This window comes from Ursus americanus, chromosome 27, assembly GCF_024610735.1.
Source record: "Ursus americanus isolate L20-20 chromosome 27, mUrsAme1.1.p, whole genome shotgun sequence".
Lineage (NCBI taxonomy): Eukaryota > Metazoa > Chordata > Mammalia > Carnivora > Ursidae > Ursus > Ursus americanus.
The window spans coordinates 9,014,815-9,030,015 of record NC_142153.1 but is presented as its reverse complement, the minus strand read 5'-3'; the positions used below and the strand labels follow the sequence as shown (position 1 = coordinate 9,030,015).

The 15,201-nt window shown below is 35.3% G+C and overlaps 1 protein-coding gene across 1 annotated transcript in view; it reads left to right on the top strand.

The window, feature by feature from the left end:
• The window catches only part of LOC148107619 (A disintegrin and metallopeptidase domain 3-like), a 118,568-nt gene that overhangs the window by 46,648 nt on the left and 56,719 nt on the right, over positions 1-15,201 (top strand). Inside the window, exons 9-11 of the mRNA XM_087856317.1 lie at positions 642-723; positions 2,745-2,881; positions 13,146-13,332. Coding sequence (XP_087712443.1) covers positions 642-723; positions 2,745-2,881; positions 13,146-13,332 — 406 coding nt within the window. The remainder of the gene's footprint in view (positions 1-641; positions 724-2,744; positions 2,882-13,145; positions 13,333-15,201) is intronic.

Below are 15,201 nucleotides of genomic sequence, written 5' to 3'. Positions count from 1 at the left end.
TAACTACTTGCACTATTTTTTTTCCCGAGTCTTTATATAGGTTTCTGTTGATAGTTTGATTGTTGAGATGGAAATAATAAAAATTCTGAAGATCTGAAGAATATGCAATAGATTTATAAATCTATTGGTGTTTCCTGTGGAATTTAGGGTCAGTTCTGGGGACTCAGGGGCTGCAATAACTAAGGACTGAAATGTATGAGGACACTTGTTGCATTCTAGCACTTTTTTTCTTGAGGAGTACTGAGTATTCTGTCTCTTTGTATTCCTGTCCTCCAATCCAGCATTTTTTACATGCATTAGGGATTCACTATGAGCAAATCATGGCAATAAGCTATCCTGACTTGTACATCTTCAAATTATATCTATCCAGTGGTGACAACAGTTGTGATTGTTTTGGAGTGATTAGGCACTGCCGGATTTTGGGCTGTGTATCATATAATGTTAAAGTAGACTTTAGAACTTAACTTTTCAGGAACTGTGGGAGATTACCCAAATACGAAATGATTGAAAGCATGAGATGTGATATGTAATATTTGTATTTTAAAAAATGTAGCTTTATTGAGAAATCCAATTCTTACAATGTCATTAAGTTAGTAATAATTTAAAATGCATTTATTCAAAAGAAAAATTTTATTATTTAGTTACAGGGACCATCTTAATTATGTGGGAGCAACATATCATGGAATGGCATGCAATCCAAAGTTTGCTGCAGGAATTGCTCTGGTATGCATTTTATTCCCATCTATTCAGTAATTAATATCATGTTTTGAAACAGCCACTTCAAAGAAGAAAGTATGTATAGTATATCTGCCATGATGTTTTGACAAATTTTTCTAAGAGTATCCTTTTTTTTAAGACTTTGAAACTCAAATGTTATAATTTTAAAGGTGTTTTGCTATCGTGCTAAAATGCAAATAACATACAATTTACCATTTTTACCAGTTTTAAGTGTACAATTCAATAGTGCCAAGTATGTTCACATTGTTGTGAAACAGATCTCCAGTACTTTTCATCTTGCATAAATGAATATTTGTACTTTTTGACCAACTTGCCCCATTTTCCAGACAATCTATCCCCTGGAATCCACCATTCTATTGTCTGTGTCTGTGAGTATGATATTTTTAAATTCCACATATAAGAGAAATCATATAATAGTTGCCTTTTTCTGTCTGTCTTGTTTTACTTAGCATGATTTCATCCAGGTTCATCCAGGTTCATCTATGTTGTTGCAAATGGCAGGATTTCATTCTTTTTTATGACTGAATAATATTCATCTATATGTGAATTTAATATATATGTGAATATTCATATATGTGTGTGTATATATGTGCGTGTGTGTGTGTGTGTGTATATATATATATATGACATTTTTAATCCATTTATCAGTCAGTGAACATAGGTTATCTCCATACCTTGGCTTTTGTGAGTAATGTTGCAATGAACATGGGAGTGTGAATAGCTCTTCAAGATACTGATTTCAATTATTTTGGATATAGACCAGAAGTAGGTATTTGTAGGATCATGTGGTAGTTCTATTTTTAATATTATGAGGAACTATCATACTTATTCTCAGGGTGTTTGGACCATTTTATAATCCCACCAGCAGTTTACATTTTATATTCATCACATCTTTACCAACACATTGTTTTCTGTTCTTGTTGTTGTTTTTAATAGCAGCCATCCTTAGTGGTATGAGGTGATAGTCGTTGTGGTTTTGATTTGCACTTCTATGATTACTAGTGATAGTGAACATCTTTTCATATGCTTTTTGCTTTTGTATATTATCTCTGGAAAAAATATCTTTTCAAGTTCATAGTCTTTTTTTTTTCCATATAATCCAGCAGTTGTCCTCCTTGGCATTTTCCAAATGAGTTGAATACTTACATCCACGCAAAAACCTACACATGAATGTTTATAGCAGTTTTATTCATAATTGCTAAAGATTGGGAGCAACCAAGATGTCCTTTAACAGAGGAATGGTTAAGCAAACTAGAGTAAATTGATATAAAGGAATACTATCCAATGATTTTTTTTTAAGTGAAGCATCAAACCATGAAAAGACATGGAAAAAACTTGAGTGCATAGAGGTTAGTGAGAAAAGCCAATCTGAAAAGACTACATACTGTATGAGTCCAACTACATGACCTTCTGAAAAAAGAACAACTATGGAGATAGTAAAAAGATTATAGGTTGCCAGGGGTTAGTGTCTTGCTGCCAGCGTTACTTCCCAAGTTTTTTGTTTGTTGTTTGTTTGGTTGGTTTTTGAAGACAAAAATGCTACTTACAAAGTGTTATAGTATTCTGCCTTTAAAAAAAATAATTCGACTCTCTACCAAAACTATTTCTGAAGTAAAAACTGACTGCAAATTCAACCCTTAAGAATTTGTATTTTTTTAAGTGTTCATTAAAAAATAATATAGTTACTGAAACATGCATATTCTCAAAAAACTTTTAAAGCTTATTGGAATTTAATACATAATAAAAGCATATGACAGCATTAATCTTATTTTGTTATGTCAGTGCCATTTGGATTAGAAATACAGTAACTCAAAGAGATAAACAAAATTTACCTATTTTTTTCTTATTTTCCATATCCCTAAAAAAATAATGAGCTTTGGCATAGTAGTAGTTTCTTAAATTTGCATTTTCATTTAGGTATTATGGCCAAAAAGAAAAGATCAAGGAGGTGAAGAAATAACTTAGGCAATAATTCCGTTTTGCTTTGTTTTGTTTTTTGCATTTAGTACCCACAGATGATAACTTTAGATGCATTTTCAGTTGTTATGGTGCAGTTGATTGGAATTAATCTGGGATTCACATATGATAATATCTACAATTGTTACTGTCCAGGAATTACATGCATAATGAATTCTGAAGCAATGTAAGATTTTATTTTTATCAAATCTATGTCTTCTTCTGGGAAAAGTTTGTAGCAGTCACTGTTATATAATATCTTGCAACGCAACTTGAGTTAGAATATTTTTATTAAATACATAATGTACTTGTTTAAACTTATTTATTTAATTTTTTATTTAAATTCAATTTAGTTAACATATACTGTATTATTAGTTTCAAGGGTAGAATTTAGTGATTCATCAGCTGCATATAATAGCCAGTGCTCATTATATCAAGTGCCCTCCTTAGTGCCCATCACCCAGTCACCTCATCCCCTGACCCACCTCCCCCTCAGCAATCCTCAGTTTGTTTCCTAGAGTTGAGTCTCTTGCGGTTTGCCTCCCTCTCTGTTTTTATCTTATTTAAAGAGGAGTATTTGATATTGTAGAAAATGTGCTTAGTATTTCTACATTCAATGTTACAGAGGAAGTGAATATTGCTGATGACTTTCTGAGGGTTTACTAGAGTCTTGAGATGAAATTCATTCAAAGAATATGTAATAGACATCTACTGTATTGCAGGATTGTGTTAGTCTTATATATGGCTAGCAAGATAGATATGTCATAAATATCTTAACCTCTCAGGGTCTGAAAATTTAAAAGTAGACCTAAGAATAAACAAAGTATGAACAGCTTACGATAGGTGTCAGGAAGGCAATAAATAGGGAATACATGGGGAGAAGAAACTTTCTGATAAAGAAAAGTTTTCTGAGGAAATAGTTATGAGGGATATGAATATGGTCATGTAACGAGCTTGTTGAAAACTTTTCAGCCAACAATGAAGTGATACTTGAATAGCAGGAAACTTGAGAAGCTCAAAAACAAGAATAAGGATATTGAGAGAAGGATAAAAATGAAAAAAAATAGCTGGGACTGTAAGGAAGAATGTTTTGACATAGGGAAAAGAAAATAAAATACAAAGAGGCTAAAACATAAGGGGAAGAAGGCCAGGTGGTTCAGGAATGTGTATGAAAGAGTCTGATTATGTAATCATGATGCAAGAGTTAGGGGTTTGTGATAAATGTATATCAAATACATTTTAAGTTGATTTATCCAGTATGGATAGTACAAATTATCTTCAAATGAATGTAAAATCTATCAGAAGGAACAATAATATAGTAATATTTTGGAAATGATTCTCATTATAATCTATACCAGTTTATTAAGATTAAGAGAGAAAAGGAGATGTGAAGAATTATTTGTAGAAGTTTTGATATCATAATTACTAACAGATATTGAGAAAGGCAAATATTTTAGGAAAGCAGAAAAATGAGAAGTCTTGAGGGCAGTTTATGTTAATTTGGAGATTCTGAATCATCCATTAGAATTAAATGCACAGTTACATAGGTCCTGATCTGAGGACAAAGAATTTAAAATGTGTGAACCATCACTTTATTGGTGGAAGTTAGAACCATGAATAGGTCATTTAGAAAGAAGTTGAAAGAGTGATAAAGGTACTTCTCATATTTATAGGCTGAGTAATTGAGGAGAAACTAGTGACATGCAGTGAGAAGAAACAGGGAGGAAGAAAAATATTAGAAACAAGGACCAAAATAGGATGGAGTCTTACCTAGGGAAGAATATGTTTTAAGAATAAGGGAGAGGATGAAAATCAAATGGTGAAAGTATCAGCATGATATTTCAGCCTCCCCCAGTTCTCTCACAAAATACAGAGTGAAACTAGGAAAACAAACAAAAAAGCAAAAGCGTATCCCACAATTTTCCCAAACTGAAATGCACCAAAAATACCAGCAGGTGGGACCAATCCACTAATAAAGAGCTAAGTAGCATGAAGTAGCAGGAAATAAAATAGGAGGACAATAGAAACTCTAAAAATCTTACTGACCTGGGAACTTAGAAATCATTGGCTAAGCCATAGCATAAGAAGTTGCCCTTACTGAGACTGAAATATTACTAAGCTCATGCCATTGCAGGAGCCCCAACTGGTGAGGATATAGCAAATTGTAGGTAAGAGCAAAGGGACTGTGAACATTTCTTAAGATGCTAGCGTGGCCTTGATGTCTGTTCTTAAAAAAAATCTAATAACAATAGCACATGTTTCACCCAGATCATGTTTTAAAAATACTAATCCTCGCTAAAAAGAACTGGCATTTTGAAGGAATGACTGATTCCAGATCTAAAGCAAAGAAAATAAAAATGAGTTTGGAACATGTTGCATGAGAAAATTAGGAGGTGTTCAAGGAATTATGGAGATTTATCAAAGGGACACAAATGCAGTTCTCAACAGTCAGATCTGTGGGAATCTGAATGTTATAAATGATAGTGACAGTAACGGATTATAACCCATTTAACATGATAGGAAAACATGATTTCATATTCATATAAATACACGAATGAATAAATTGAAAACATAATGAAGGAATGGGATATTAACATAAAACCAAAGTATTTCTCTCCAAATAATTTTTAACTAATAATAAGAAGAAAATAATTTTAGAGTGAAAATACCTTAATCAACTAATCAAAATGACTATCACCAGTAATAGAACAAATTGAAATCCTGAGCCATTTGTTAGGATGCAATGAAGCAGACTCAGCAACACTCCTATGGTACTGTTGCCAAGATGCGTACATAACCTCTGTTTAATTATAAGGCAACATTTTATAATCCTAAACGGAGGGACAGTCTACCAAATAATCAGTCTGTAATCAGAAAACTTTCCATGATCGTGTAATCCAACAACAACAACAACAAAATGTAGGTAACTAAACTTAGGAGATATGAGAATTAAATGCAATGTTTGAGGAGCTAAAATGGCAGTATACTAGGAGGACCGTAGGCTTGTCTAGTCCCTGGAACACAAGCAGGTACTATCAAATCATTCTGAACACCCAAGAAATCAACCTGACAACTGACAGAACAAATTGCCCAACTACAGGGAGAGAAGAGGCCACATGGAGGATGGTAGGAGGTATGGAGACATGGATTGGGGGAGAACAGGATTCCAGGGTGTGGAGAGGGGAGGGAGCCATGGTAGCAGGTAAAGGAGGGGGTGGGGAACATACAGGGAAACAAAGAGAGAGAACCCTTCCCCAAAACCATTGGCTGAGAAAACCAGAGGGGCTAATTTTTGTGAGGTTTTGCAATCAGCAGCGTTCAAAGACGAATTTTAGAGGATGGCCAGAAAAGCTGGGATAGATCCCTGAGGGTGTTGCCCTACTCCTGGGGAAAAGGCAAGCAAGCACCCTGGAGACAGACAGCAAGTGATTGGAAGGATCACCCAAAGGTGCACAAGGGAGAGACTGTTCACTCTTCTTGAAGCTCATCTGTGAGAGGTGGTGGTCACAGAGATGACCCTCTGGGGGCAAAAGAGCAGGCAGGCACCATTTCCCAGCTCAACCCCAACACCTCCATGCCCCCATCCCCCTACCAGTGCATAGGCACAGAGACACCTGCTGGGGGAGGCTAACCCAGATGGATACTGGCTGTTTAGCCTGCTTGCTCCAAATCCCATGTCCCTGCACTCTGGTGCGGCTGCCCTTCTCAGTCAAACGTACATCCATCCCAGCAGGGTCAGCACAGGCCACCACCATAGCACATCCCTAAAGTTTGGAGTTTTACAAGTCAGTAGGCTTCACTGTGATAGAGCCCAAAGTGCACTGTGCTGCTCCAGGCAGACAAGCAACCCAAAGACAGTGTGAAAAGAGCAGTCTGAAAAACACCCAGCACTTGAGAGGGGAGATTATTTGCTCTTCTGGGAGTGCTTCCCTAAGAGCAAGCATGGAGACTCTCTCTGGGGACAAAGGAGCTAGCTGGTGCCATTTCCCTCCGCAGCCCCACAGCGTAAACCAGCTTCAGGAAACTGCACAGCACTGATACTGGCTGCCTAACCTGCTCACACCAAGTCCCACCCACCTGCGCTCTGCTTGTACTGCTTTTCTCAGGCAAGTGTGCCTAAGTCCCAGCCCAGTGGGCCCCTTCCCCAGAAAACCAGCAGCATCCCCTGCATGCACCACGTCTCCCGAACAGAGCTCTGAAAGGCTTTGGTCCTAGTGGAAGTAGCATCAGGTCATATTTAACAAGCAGACCAGAGCACACCTAGTTAAAACTTGTCGCACTCTGGGCAAGGGCCAAAGACTGCCCACTCCCATCAAGGACAGCTTCTGCAGATGACTTCCTGGAAGGATAGAGCAGCCAAAACACAGCAGCAGAGTATATGCAGCACACACCAGGGACACTTTTTGAAGCACCATGCCCTGGACACTATATGACATCTTCTTCATAAGGCCATTACTCTCAGGAGCAGGAAACGTAACAGGCTTCTGTAATGCACAGAAGAAAAGAGACTTAGACAAAATGCCAAGACAGAAGAGGAATTCATCTCATAAGAAAGAATAAGAAAAGGTCACAGGCAGATATCTAAGTGAAACAGATATAAGTAATATCCCTAATGGAGAATTTAAAGAACAATCAATCATAAGGATACTTGCTGGTCTTGAGAAAAGAATGGAAGATTTTATGGAGGCCCTCACCACAGAGATAAAAGCATTTAAAAACAATCAGAAATGAAAAATGCAATAACCAAGATTCAAAACAAACTGGATGTAAGGACCACAAACATGGAAGAAGCAGAGGAATGAATAAGTGATACCAAAGAGAGAATAATGGGGGAAAAAATGAAGCTGAACAAGACAGAAAGGATAATTATGGATCATGAGATAGACTTAGGGAAATCAGTGACTCCACCAAATGTAATAACATTCATATCAGAGGAGTCCCAGAAAAAGAGCTGACAGAAAAGGGGGCAGAAGGCTTATTTGAGGAAATAATAGCTGAAAACTTCCCTAATCTGGGGAAGGAAACTTCCCTAATCTGGAATCCAAATCCAGGATGCACAGAGAACTCCCATAAAATCAACAAAAGCAGGCCAATGCTGGGACATACTGTAGTTAAATTTGCAAAATATAGTGATTAAAAAAAAAAATCCTAAAGCAGCAGGATAAAAGAAGTCCCTAACCTACAAGGGAAGACCCACAGCACTAGCTGCAAATCTCTCCACAGGAATGCGGCAAGCTAGACGGAAAAGGCATGATATCTTCAACACACTGAATGGGAAAAATCTGTAGACACAAATCCTCTATTCAGCAAGGCTATCATTCAGAATAGAAATAGAGATAGAGTTTCCCAGAGAAACAAAAACTAAAGGAGTTCTTGACCACTAAAGTAGCCCTGCAAGAAATATTAAAGGGGACTCTTTGAGTAGGATGGAAAGACCAAAAGTGACAAAGACTAGAAAGGAAGAGAGAAAATCTCCAGAAGCAATGATAAAACTAAATACATATCTATCAATAATACTTTGAATGTAAATGGATTAAACAGTGCAATCACAAGGCAGGGTGTTAGAATGGATAAAAAACAAGACCCATCTATATGCTCCCTACAAGAGACTCATTTTTAACCTAAAGACAACTGCAGATTGTGAGGGGATGGCAAACCATTTATCATGCCAATGGACATCAAAAGAAAGCCAGAGTAGAAATACTCGTATCAGGCAAAATAGATTTTAAACTGAACCTATAATAAGAGATGAAGAAGGGCATCCTAAGCAAGGGCACTCTCCAACAAGAAGATCTAACAAAGATAGATATATATTCCACCAACATGGGAGCACACAAATAAGTAAAACAATTAATACGAAACATAGAGGAACTCGTTAATAATAATACAATAATAATAGGGGACTTTTTAACACCCCACTTACACCAATGAATAGACATCTAAACAGAACATCAACAAGGAAACAACGACTTTGAATGACACACTCGACCAGATGGACTTCACAGATGTATTCAGCACATTTCATCCTAAAGCAGCAGAATACATTCTTTTTGAGTGCACCTGGGACAATCTCCAGAATAGATAACATACTGGGTCACAAATCAGCCCTCAGCAAGTACAAAACAATTGAGATCATACCATGCATATTTTCTGACCACAACTCTATGAAACTTGATGTCTACCACAAGAAAAAATTGGAAAAGACCACAAATACGTGGAGGTTAAACAATGTGCTACTGAAGAATGAATGGGTTAAAGAGGAAATTAAAGAAGAAATAAGAAAATACATGGAAACAAATGAAAATGAAAACACGATGGTCCAGAACCTTTGGGATGTATCAAAAGTGGTCATAAGGGGAAATATAGAGCAATATAGGCCTACCTCAAGAAGAAAGAAAAATCTCAAGTAAGCAACTTAATCTTGGACGTACAGGAGCTAGAAAAAGAAGAACTAATGAAGCTTAAAGCCAATGGAAGAAGGGAAAATAGTAAAAATTAGAGCAGAAAAAAATGATACAGAAACAAAAACATAGATAAGTGAAACCAGGAGCCAGTTCCTTGAAAAAATTAATAAAATTGATAAACCTCTAGCAAGACTTATCAAGAAAAAAAAAAGGACCCACATTAAAAAATCACAAATGAGAGAGAAGAAATAAGAACCGATACCACAAATACACAAACAATTATAAGAGAATATTATGAAAAAGTATATGCCAACAAATTGGACAACCTGGAAGAAATGGATAAATTCCTAGAAACATACAAACTACCAAAACTGAAACATGAAGAAATAGAAAACTAAAACAACTAAAAGGAAGCAAAGAAATTGAAACAGGAATCAAAAATCTCCCAACAAAAGTCAAGCGCCAGATGGCTTCAAAGGCAAATTCTACCAAACATTTAAGAAAGAGTTAAAACCAATTCTTCTCAAACTATTCCAAAAAATATAAATGAAAGGAAAACATTAACATTCATTATCTGAGGCAGTAACACCCTGATTCCAAAACCAGACAAGGACTCCAGAAAAAAAGAGAACTATAGACCAATATCCCTGATGAACACGGATGCCAAAATTCTCAACAAGATACTAGTAATCAGATTCAATAGTACATTAAAATGATTATTCATCGCCACCAAGTGGGATTTATTCCTGGGCTGCAGGGGTGGTTTGACATCCACAAATTAATCAAAGTGATCCACCACCCTAATAAAAGAAAGGAGATGAACAATATGATCCTCTCAATAGTTGCAGAAAAATCATTTGACAAAGTACAACATCGATTCTTGATAGAGGGAACATACCTCAACATCATAATGGCCATATACAAAATACCCACCACTAATATCATCCTCAGTGGGGAAAAACTGAGAGCTTTTCTTTTATGGTCAAGAACAAGACAGGGATGTCCACTCTCAACATTGCTATGTAACATATTACTGGAAGTCCTAGCTTCAGCAATCAGACAATAAAACCAAATAAAAGGCATCCAAATAATCAAGGAAAAAGTCCAACTTTCACTCTTTGCAAACAGCATGATATAGAAAACCCAAGATTAGTTGACCATACAGTTGTGGGTCCATTTCTGGGTTTTCTATTCTGTTCCATATATAGAAAACCCAAGACTTCACCAAAAAATTGCCAGAACTGATACACATATTCAATAAAATGGCCAGATACAAAATCAATATATGGAAATCTGTTGCATTTCTATATACCAATAACGAAGCAGCAGAAAGAGAAATCAAGGAATCAATACCATTTGCAATTGCACCAGAAACCATAAGATACCTAGGAATAAACCTAACCAAACAGGGAAAATATCTGTACTCTGAAAATTATAAAACACCAATGAAAGAAATTGAAGATGACACAAAGAAGTGGAAGAACAGTCCATGCTCATGGACTGGAATAACAAATATTTTTAAAACGTCTATACTATCCAAAGCAATCTACACATTTAATGCAATCCCTGTGAAAACACTAACAGCCTTTTCACAAAAGGGAACAAACAGTCCTGAAATTTGTATGGAACCACAAAAGACAATGAATTGCCATAGCAATCTTGAAAAAGAAAAGCAAACCTGGAGGTATCTCAATTCTGGACTTCAAACTATATTACAAAGCTGTAGTCATTAAGATAGTATGTTACTGGCACAAAAACAGATACAGAGATCAATGGAACAGAATAGAAAACCCAGAAATGGACCCACAACTCTATGGTCAACTAAACTTTGACAGAGCAGGAAAGAACATCCAATGGAAAAAAAGTTTCTTTAACAAATGGTGCTGGGAAAATTGGACAGCAACATGCAGAAGAATGAAACTGGACCACTTTCTTATACCACACACAAAAATAAATTCAAAATGAATGAAAGACATAAATGTGCGACCTGAAACCATCAAAATCCTAGAGAAGAACACAGGCAGCAACCTCTTTTACCTCGGCCATGGCAACTTTTTACTAGAGACGTTGCCAGAGGCAAGGGAAACAAAAGCAAAAATGAACTATTGTGGGACTTCATCCAGATAAAACCTTCTGCACAGCGAAGGAAACAATCAACAAAACTAAAAGTCAGTCTTTGGAATGGGAGAAGATATTTGCAAAGGGCATATCTGAAAAAGGGTTAGTATTCAAAATCTATAAAGAACTTATCAATGAACTCAAGACCCTAAACAAACAATCCAATCCAGAAATGGGCAGAAGACACGAACAGACATTTTCCAAAGATGACATCCAGATGGCTAATGGACACATGAAAAGATGCTCAACATCACTCATCATCTGGGAAATATAAATCAAAACAACAATGAGATACCACTTCACACCTGTCAGAATAGCTAAAATTAACAACACAAGAATCAGGTGTTGAAAAGGATGCAGAGAATTGGGAACCCTCTTGCACTGTTGGTGGGAACGCAGACTGCTGCAGCCATTCAGGAGAATAGTACAGAGTTTCTGCAAAAAGTTAAAAATTGAACTATGATCCAGCAGTTGCGTACTGGGTATTTCCCCAAAGGATACAGAAATACTGATTTTATGGGATACATGCACTACGAGGTTTATGGCAGCATTATCAGCAGCAGCCAAATTATGGAGAGAGAGCCCAAGTGGCCATTGACTGATGAATGGATAAAGACGATGTGGTATACACACACAATGGGATATTACACAGCCATAAAAAGAATGAAATCTTGCCATTTGCAATGGTGTGGATAGATCTAGAGACTAGTATTATGCTATACCAAATGAGTCAGTCAGAGAGAGACAAATGCCATATGATTTCCCTCACGTGTAGAATTTAAGAAATAAAACAGTGAACTGAGGGGGAAAAAAGAGAGGCAAACCATAAAAGAGACTCTTAACTATAGAAAACAGCCTGAAGTTTGTTGGAGGGGAGGCTGGGTGGGGGGATGGGTTAAATGGGTGATGGATATTAAGGAAAGCATTGTTGTGATGAGCACTTGGTGTTTCATGTAAGTGATGAATCACTAAATTCTACAGCAGAAAGCAATGTTACAATGCGTGTTAACTAACTAGAATTTAAATAAAAATTTGGAGAGAAAAAAATGGAAAAAATAAATAATAGCAACGGTTGACTTTCAACTGGAGCTTTTTGCTATAAAGTGCCAATATTGTTGTGATGATGAAATTTGGATGACATCTGAAGATTAGATAATAGTAGTATATAATTATTTCCTGATTTTGAAGGGTCTTTTTGGAATTAATGTCTCTATAGGAATTATACATTAAAATATTTAGAGTTATTAGGATCATGTTAGGCAACTTAATCATCATTGTTTGGGGAAAAATTTATTTTTTGGTCTATTTTTGTATCATTTCTCTAAGTTTTAGATTGTTACAAAATTACATAAAAATCCATTAAATGGTACACATAGAAGTACAGAAATATTTCAAAAGGTAATAAAATAAAAGAATGTAGGGCTTTCACATTTTATATAATTAACATTGAGATATTTTAATTGATTTTGTTACCAAAGTACAAATGATTCTGATTTTTCCTGTAACATTATCAACCATTGTCATTTCTTCAGTTTTCCACATATATTTTCTAGTATTTCATTTTCTTAAAATTAGTGCTTATAATAATGATTATAATTGTGATGTTGGCAATCATAATGAAAATAATAATAGGACATATTTAAAGAGAGTTTTTTTGTGTGGCGAATATTATTTGTGCTTTAATATATTTTAACTCATGTCACCTTAACTTCCTCTAGTTGCTAGATGTCTATTACATTGAATTACAGCAGAAATAAACTTACTGCTTTTATTTACAACTTGTATTAAAGATAAAAGTCCTCTCCCTTCCTTCTTGGCTCCTCTGTAAGTGCAGTAGTACAGAATTAACAGTACTTTTCAGTAATTCACAGAGTGTTACTTTGATAGTGATTTTATTCCATTTATCTGAGGAATATAATTTATTTTTAGACGTTCCCATGGTGTAAAGTTTTTTAGCAGTTGCAGCATGGATGAATTTAAACATATGGTTTCACAGCCTGAATTTGAATGCCTTCAGAATCGAACAGTTCCAGAAGTGGTTTACCAAGGAAGAACTGCAGCTTGTGGCAATGGAATTTTGGAACCGCCGGAACAATGTGATTGTGGCCTTGCAGAGGTTAGTGGCAAACATTTACAACTCATCTAAAGATTTGTTTTGTGTTTCTTACGTAATCTTATAACTATAGATGTGATATAGGAGGACTCTTTTTGAAATGCGGCACCATTTTATTAAATACCCAAGATACAGAGATATGGGGCTTGTGGTAACGGACTCATCCTGAATTCGAAGCATTTGAAAAGTTTAAGTAAAGGGTAAGTGTAACATGGATTAAAGAGGTAAGATTTTCTTTACGGTTTAACCATTAATAGTAATACCCCCCTTTCTGCATCATAAACATCGGTGACGTCAATACTATAATATTCACCTCAAGCATCTGAATTCCTCAAAGTGCCTGCACTGGTTCACTAAGTTACTACATGTATGTAGTTGTATACCTTCTCATCTCCTAATCTCAATTCTTGCATCTGGGGAAACTTCATTTATTTTAATTTGACTTCACAGAATTGGACTAATAATAATCCTTGGTTTGTTATTGTTATATTTAGCTTTTGGCTGTTAGCCTTTTTTTAAGTTGTGTTTGGTAAAATGGCTAATCATTGCATTTTTGTTGTGCCTGTTTTCATACACTTATGCATGGTGATTTTTTTGGAATGTTCCATGTTTGCTTGAGAAATGTAAACTCTTGAATTGTTAGAAACCAAATTCTATACAACTTGATTATGTGATAATTTTTAAGTGAATGCCGTAAATCTTCTGTATTTTTATAAATGTCATATGCCTGAACTCTTGGTACCTGAGAAATGATATCGATACCTACAACTATGCAGTTGGATTTGCCTATTTCTCACCATACATTGTTCAATTTACGCTTTCTGTTTTTTGAAGCTGTTTTATATAGTGGAAACTTATGATTGTTATATCTTCCTAGAAATTTAACTTTTGTTTTCAAATGCTGAATCTCTTTATCTCTAATGTTGCTTTCTGTTTTAAAGTCTATTTGGTCTGACATATCTTATATCTATGCACATACTTGCTTCTCTCAATCAGTATTCCCCTGATATTTCTCTCTTCTCGTTTAGTTTTTCTCCACTAGTAGTTCAAGATCTACACTGGGTTTTAATTTACTATCCAATCGGCCTTGGATTTATCAGATTATCCTCTTAAACATTATTGTAATTAATGTTTAATTAAGTGAAGTCCATAATTTATTCAGATTTCTTTTCTTTTTACCAAATAGCCTCTTTCAATGTACCAGGATTTCTCTAAGATATGTCATTACATTTAGCTGTTATGACTCCTGAACACTCCTCTAGATTGCATATTTTTCATAATTTTAGTTGTTTCAAAATGTTCTTATTTTCTATGTTCATTTTGACACATTTGTTTTTTAATTGAATTTTTGTTCATTTCTATTGAATCTGTATGCTTTGTTTTTCCTTCTTCCGCAATTTATTACAACAAAATAGTGGATCTGTACTTTTTATTTTCCTCTAGTGATTATTCCTCCATCCTTAGCATACATATTTAAGTTTGAACCATATCTAGGATGCCTCCAAAATAATGGGATTTAACTTACATAAAATTTTGGTAAATATTGCATTTCTGTCACCTCAGTGCTTTACATTAGGAAATACCCTGAAGACTTTATTCTGAAAATACTTCCTTTACTTTACCTTTTGTTTCTTTTGGTTATTCGTATTTCTTTGCATGTCACAGTTCCCTTCTGAAAGGATTTCATTTAAATTATATTCTCTTTCTTCATATACTGCAGTATATTTTAGTTCTCTTGAAAAGAAATTCTCTGCCCACTTTAATAAATACTTATGTCATATTCATCTTCTCATTTTATACACATGAAATATATGCATGAAAGATGAGTAAAGTGTGTAATGGATAGATACTTAACAAGCACCTGAATAATTT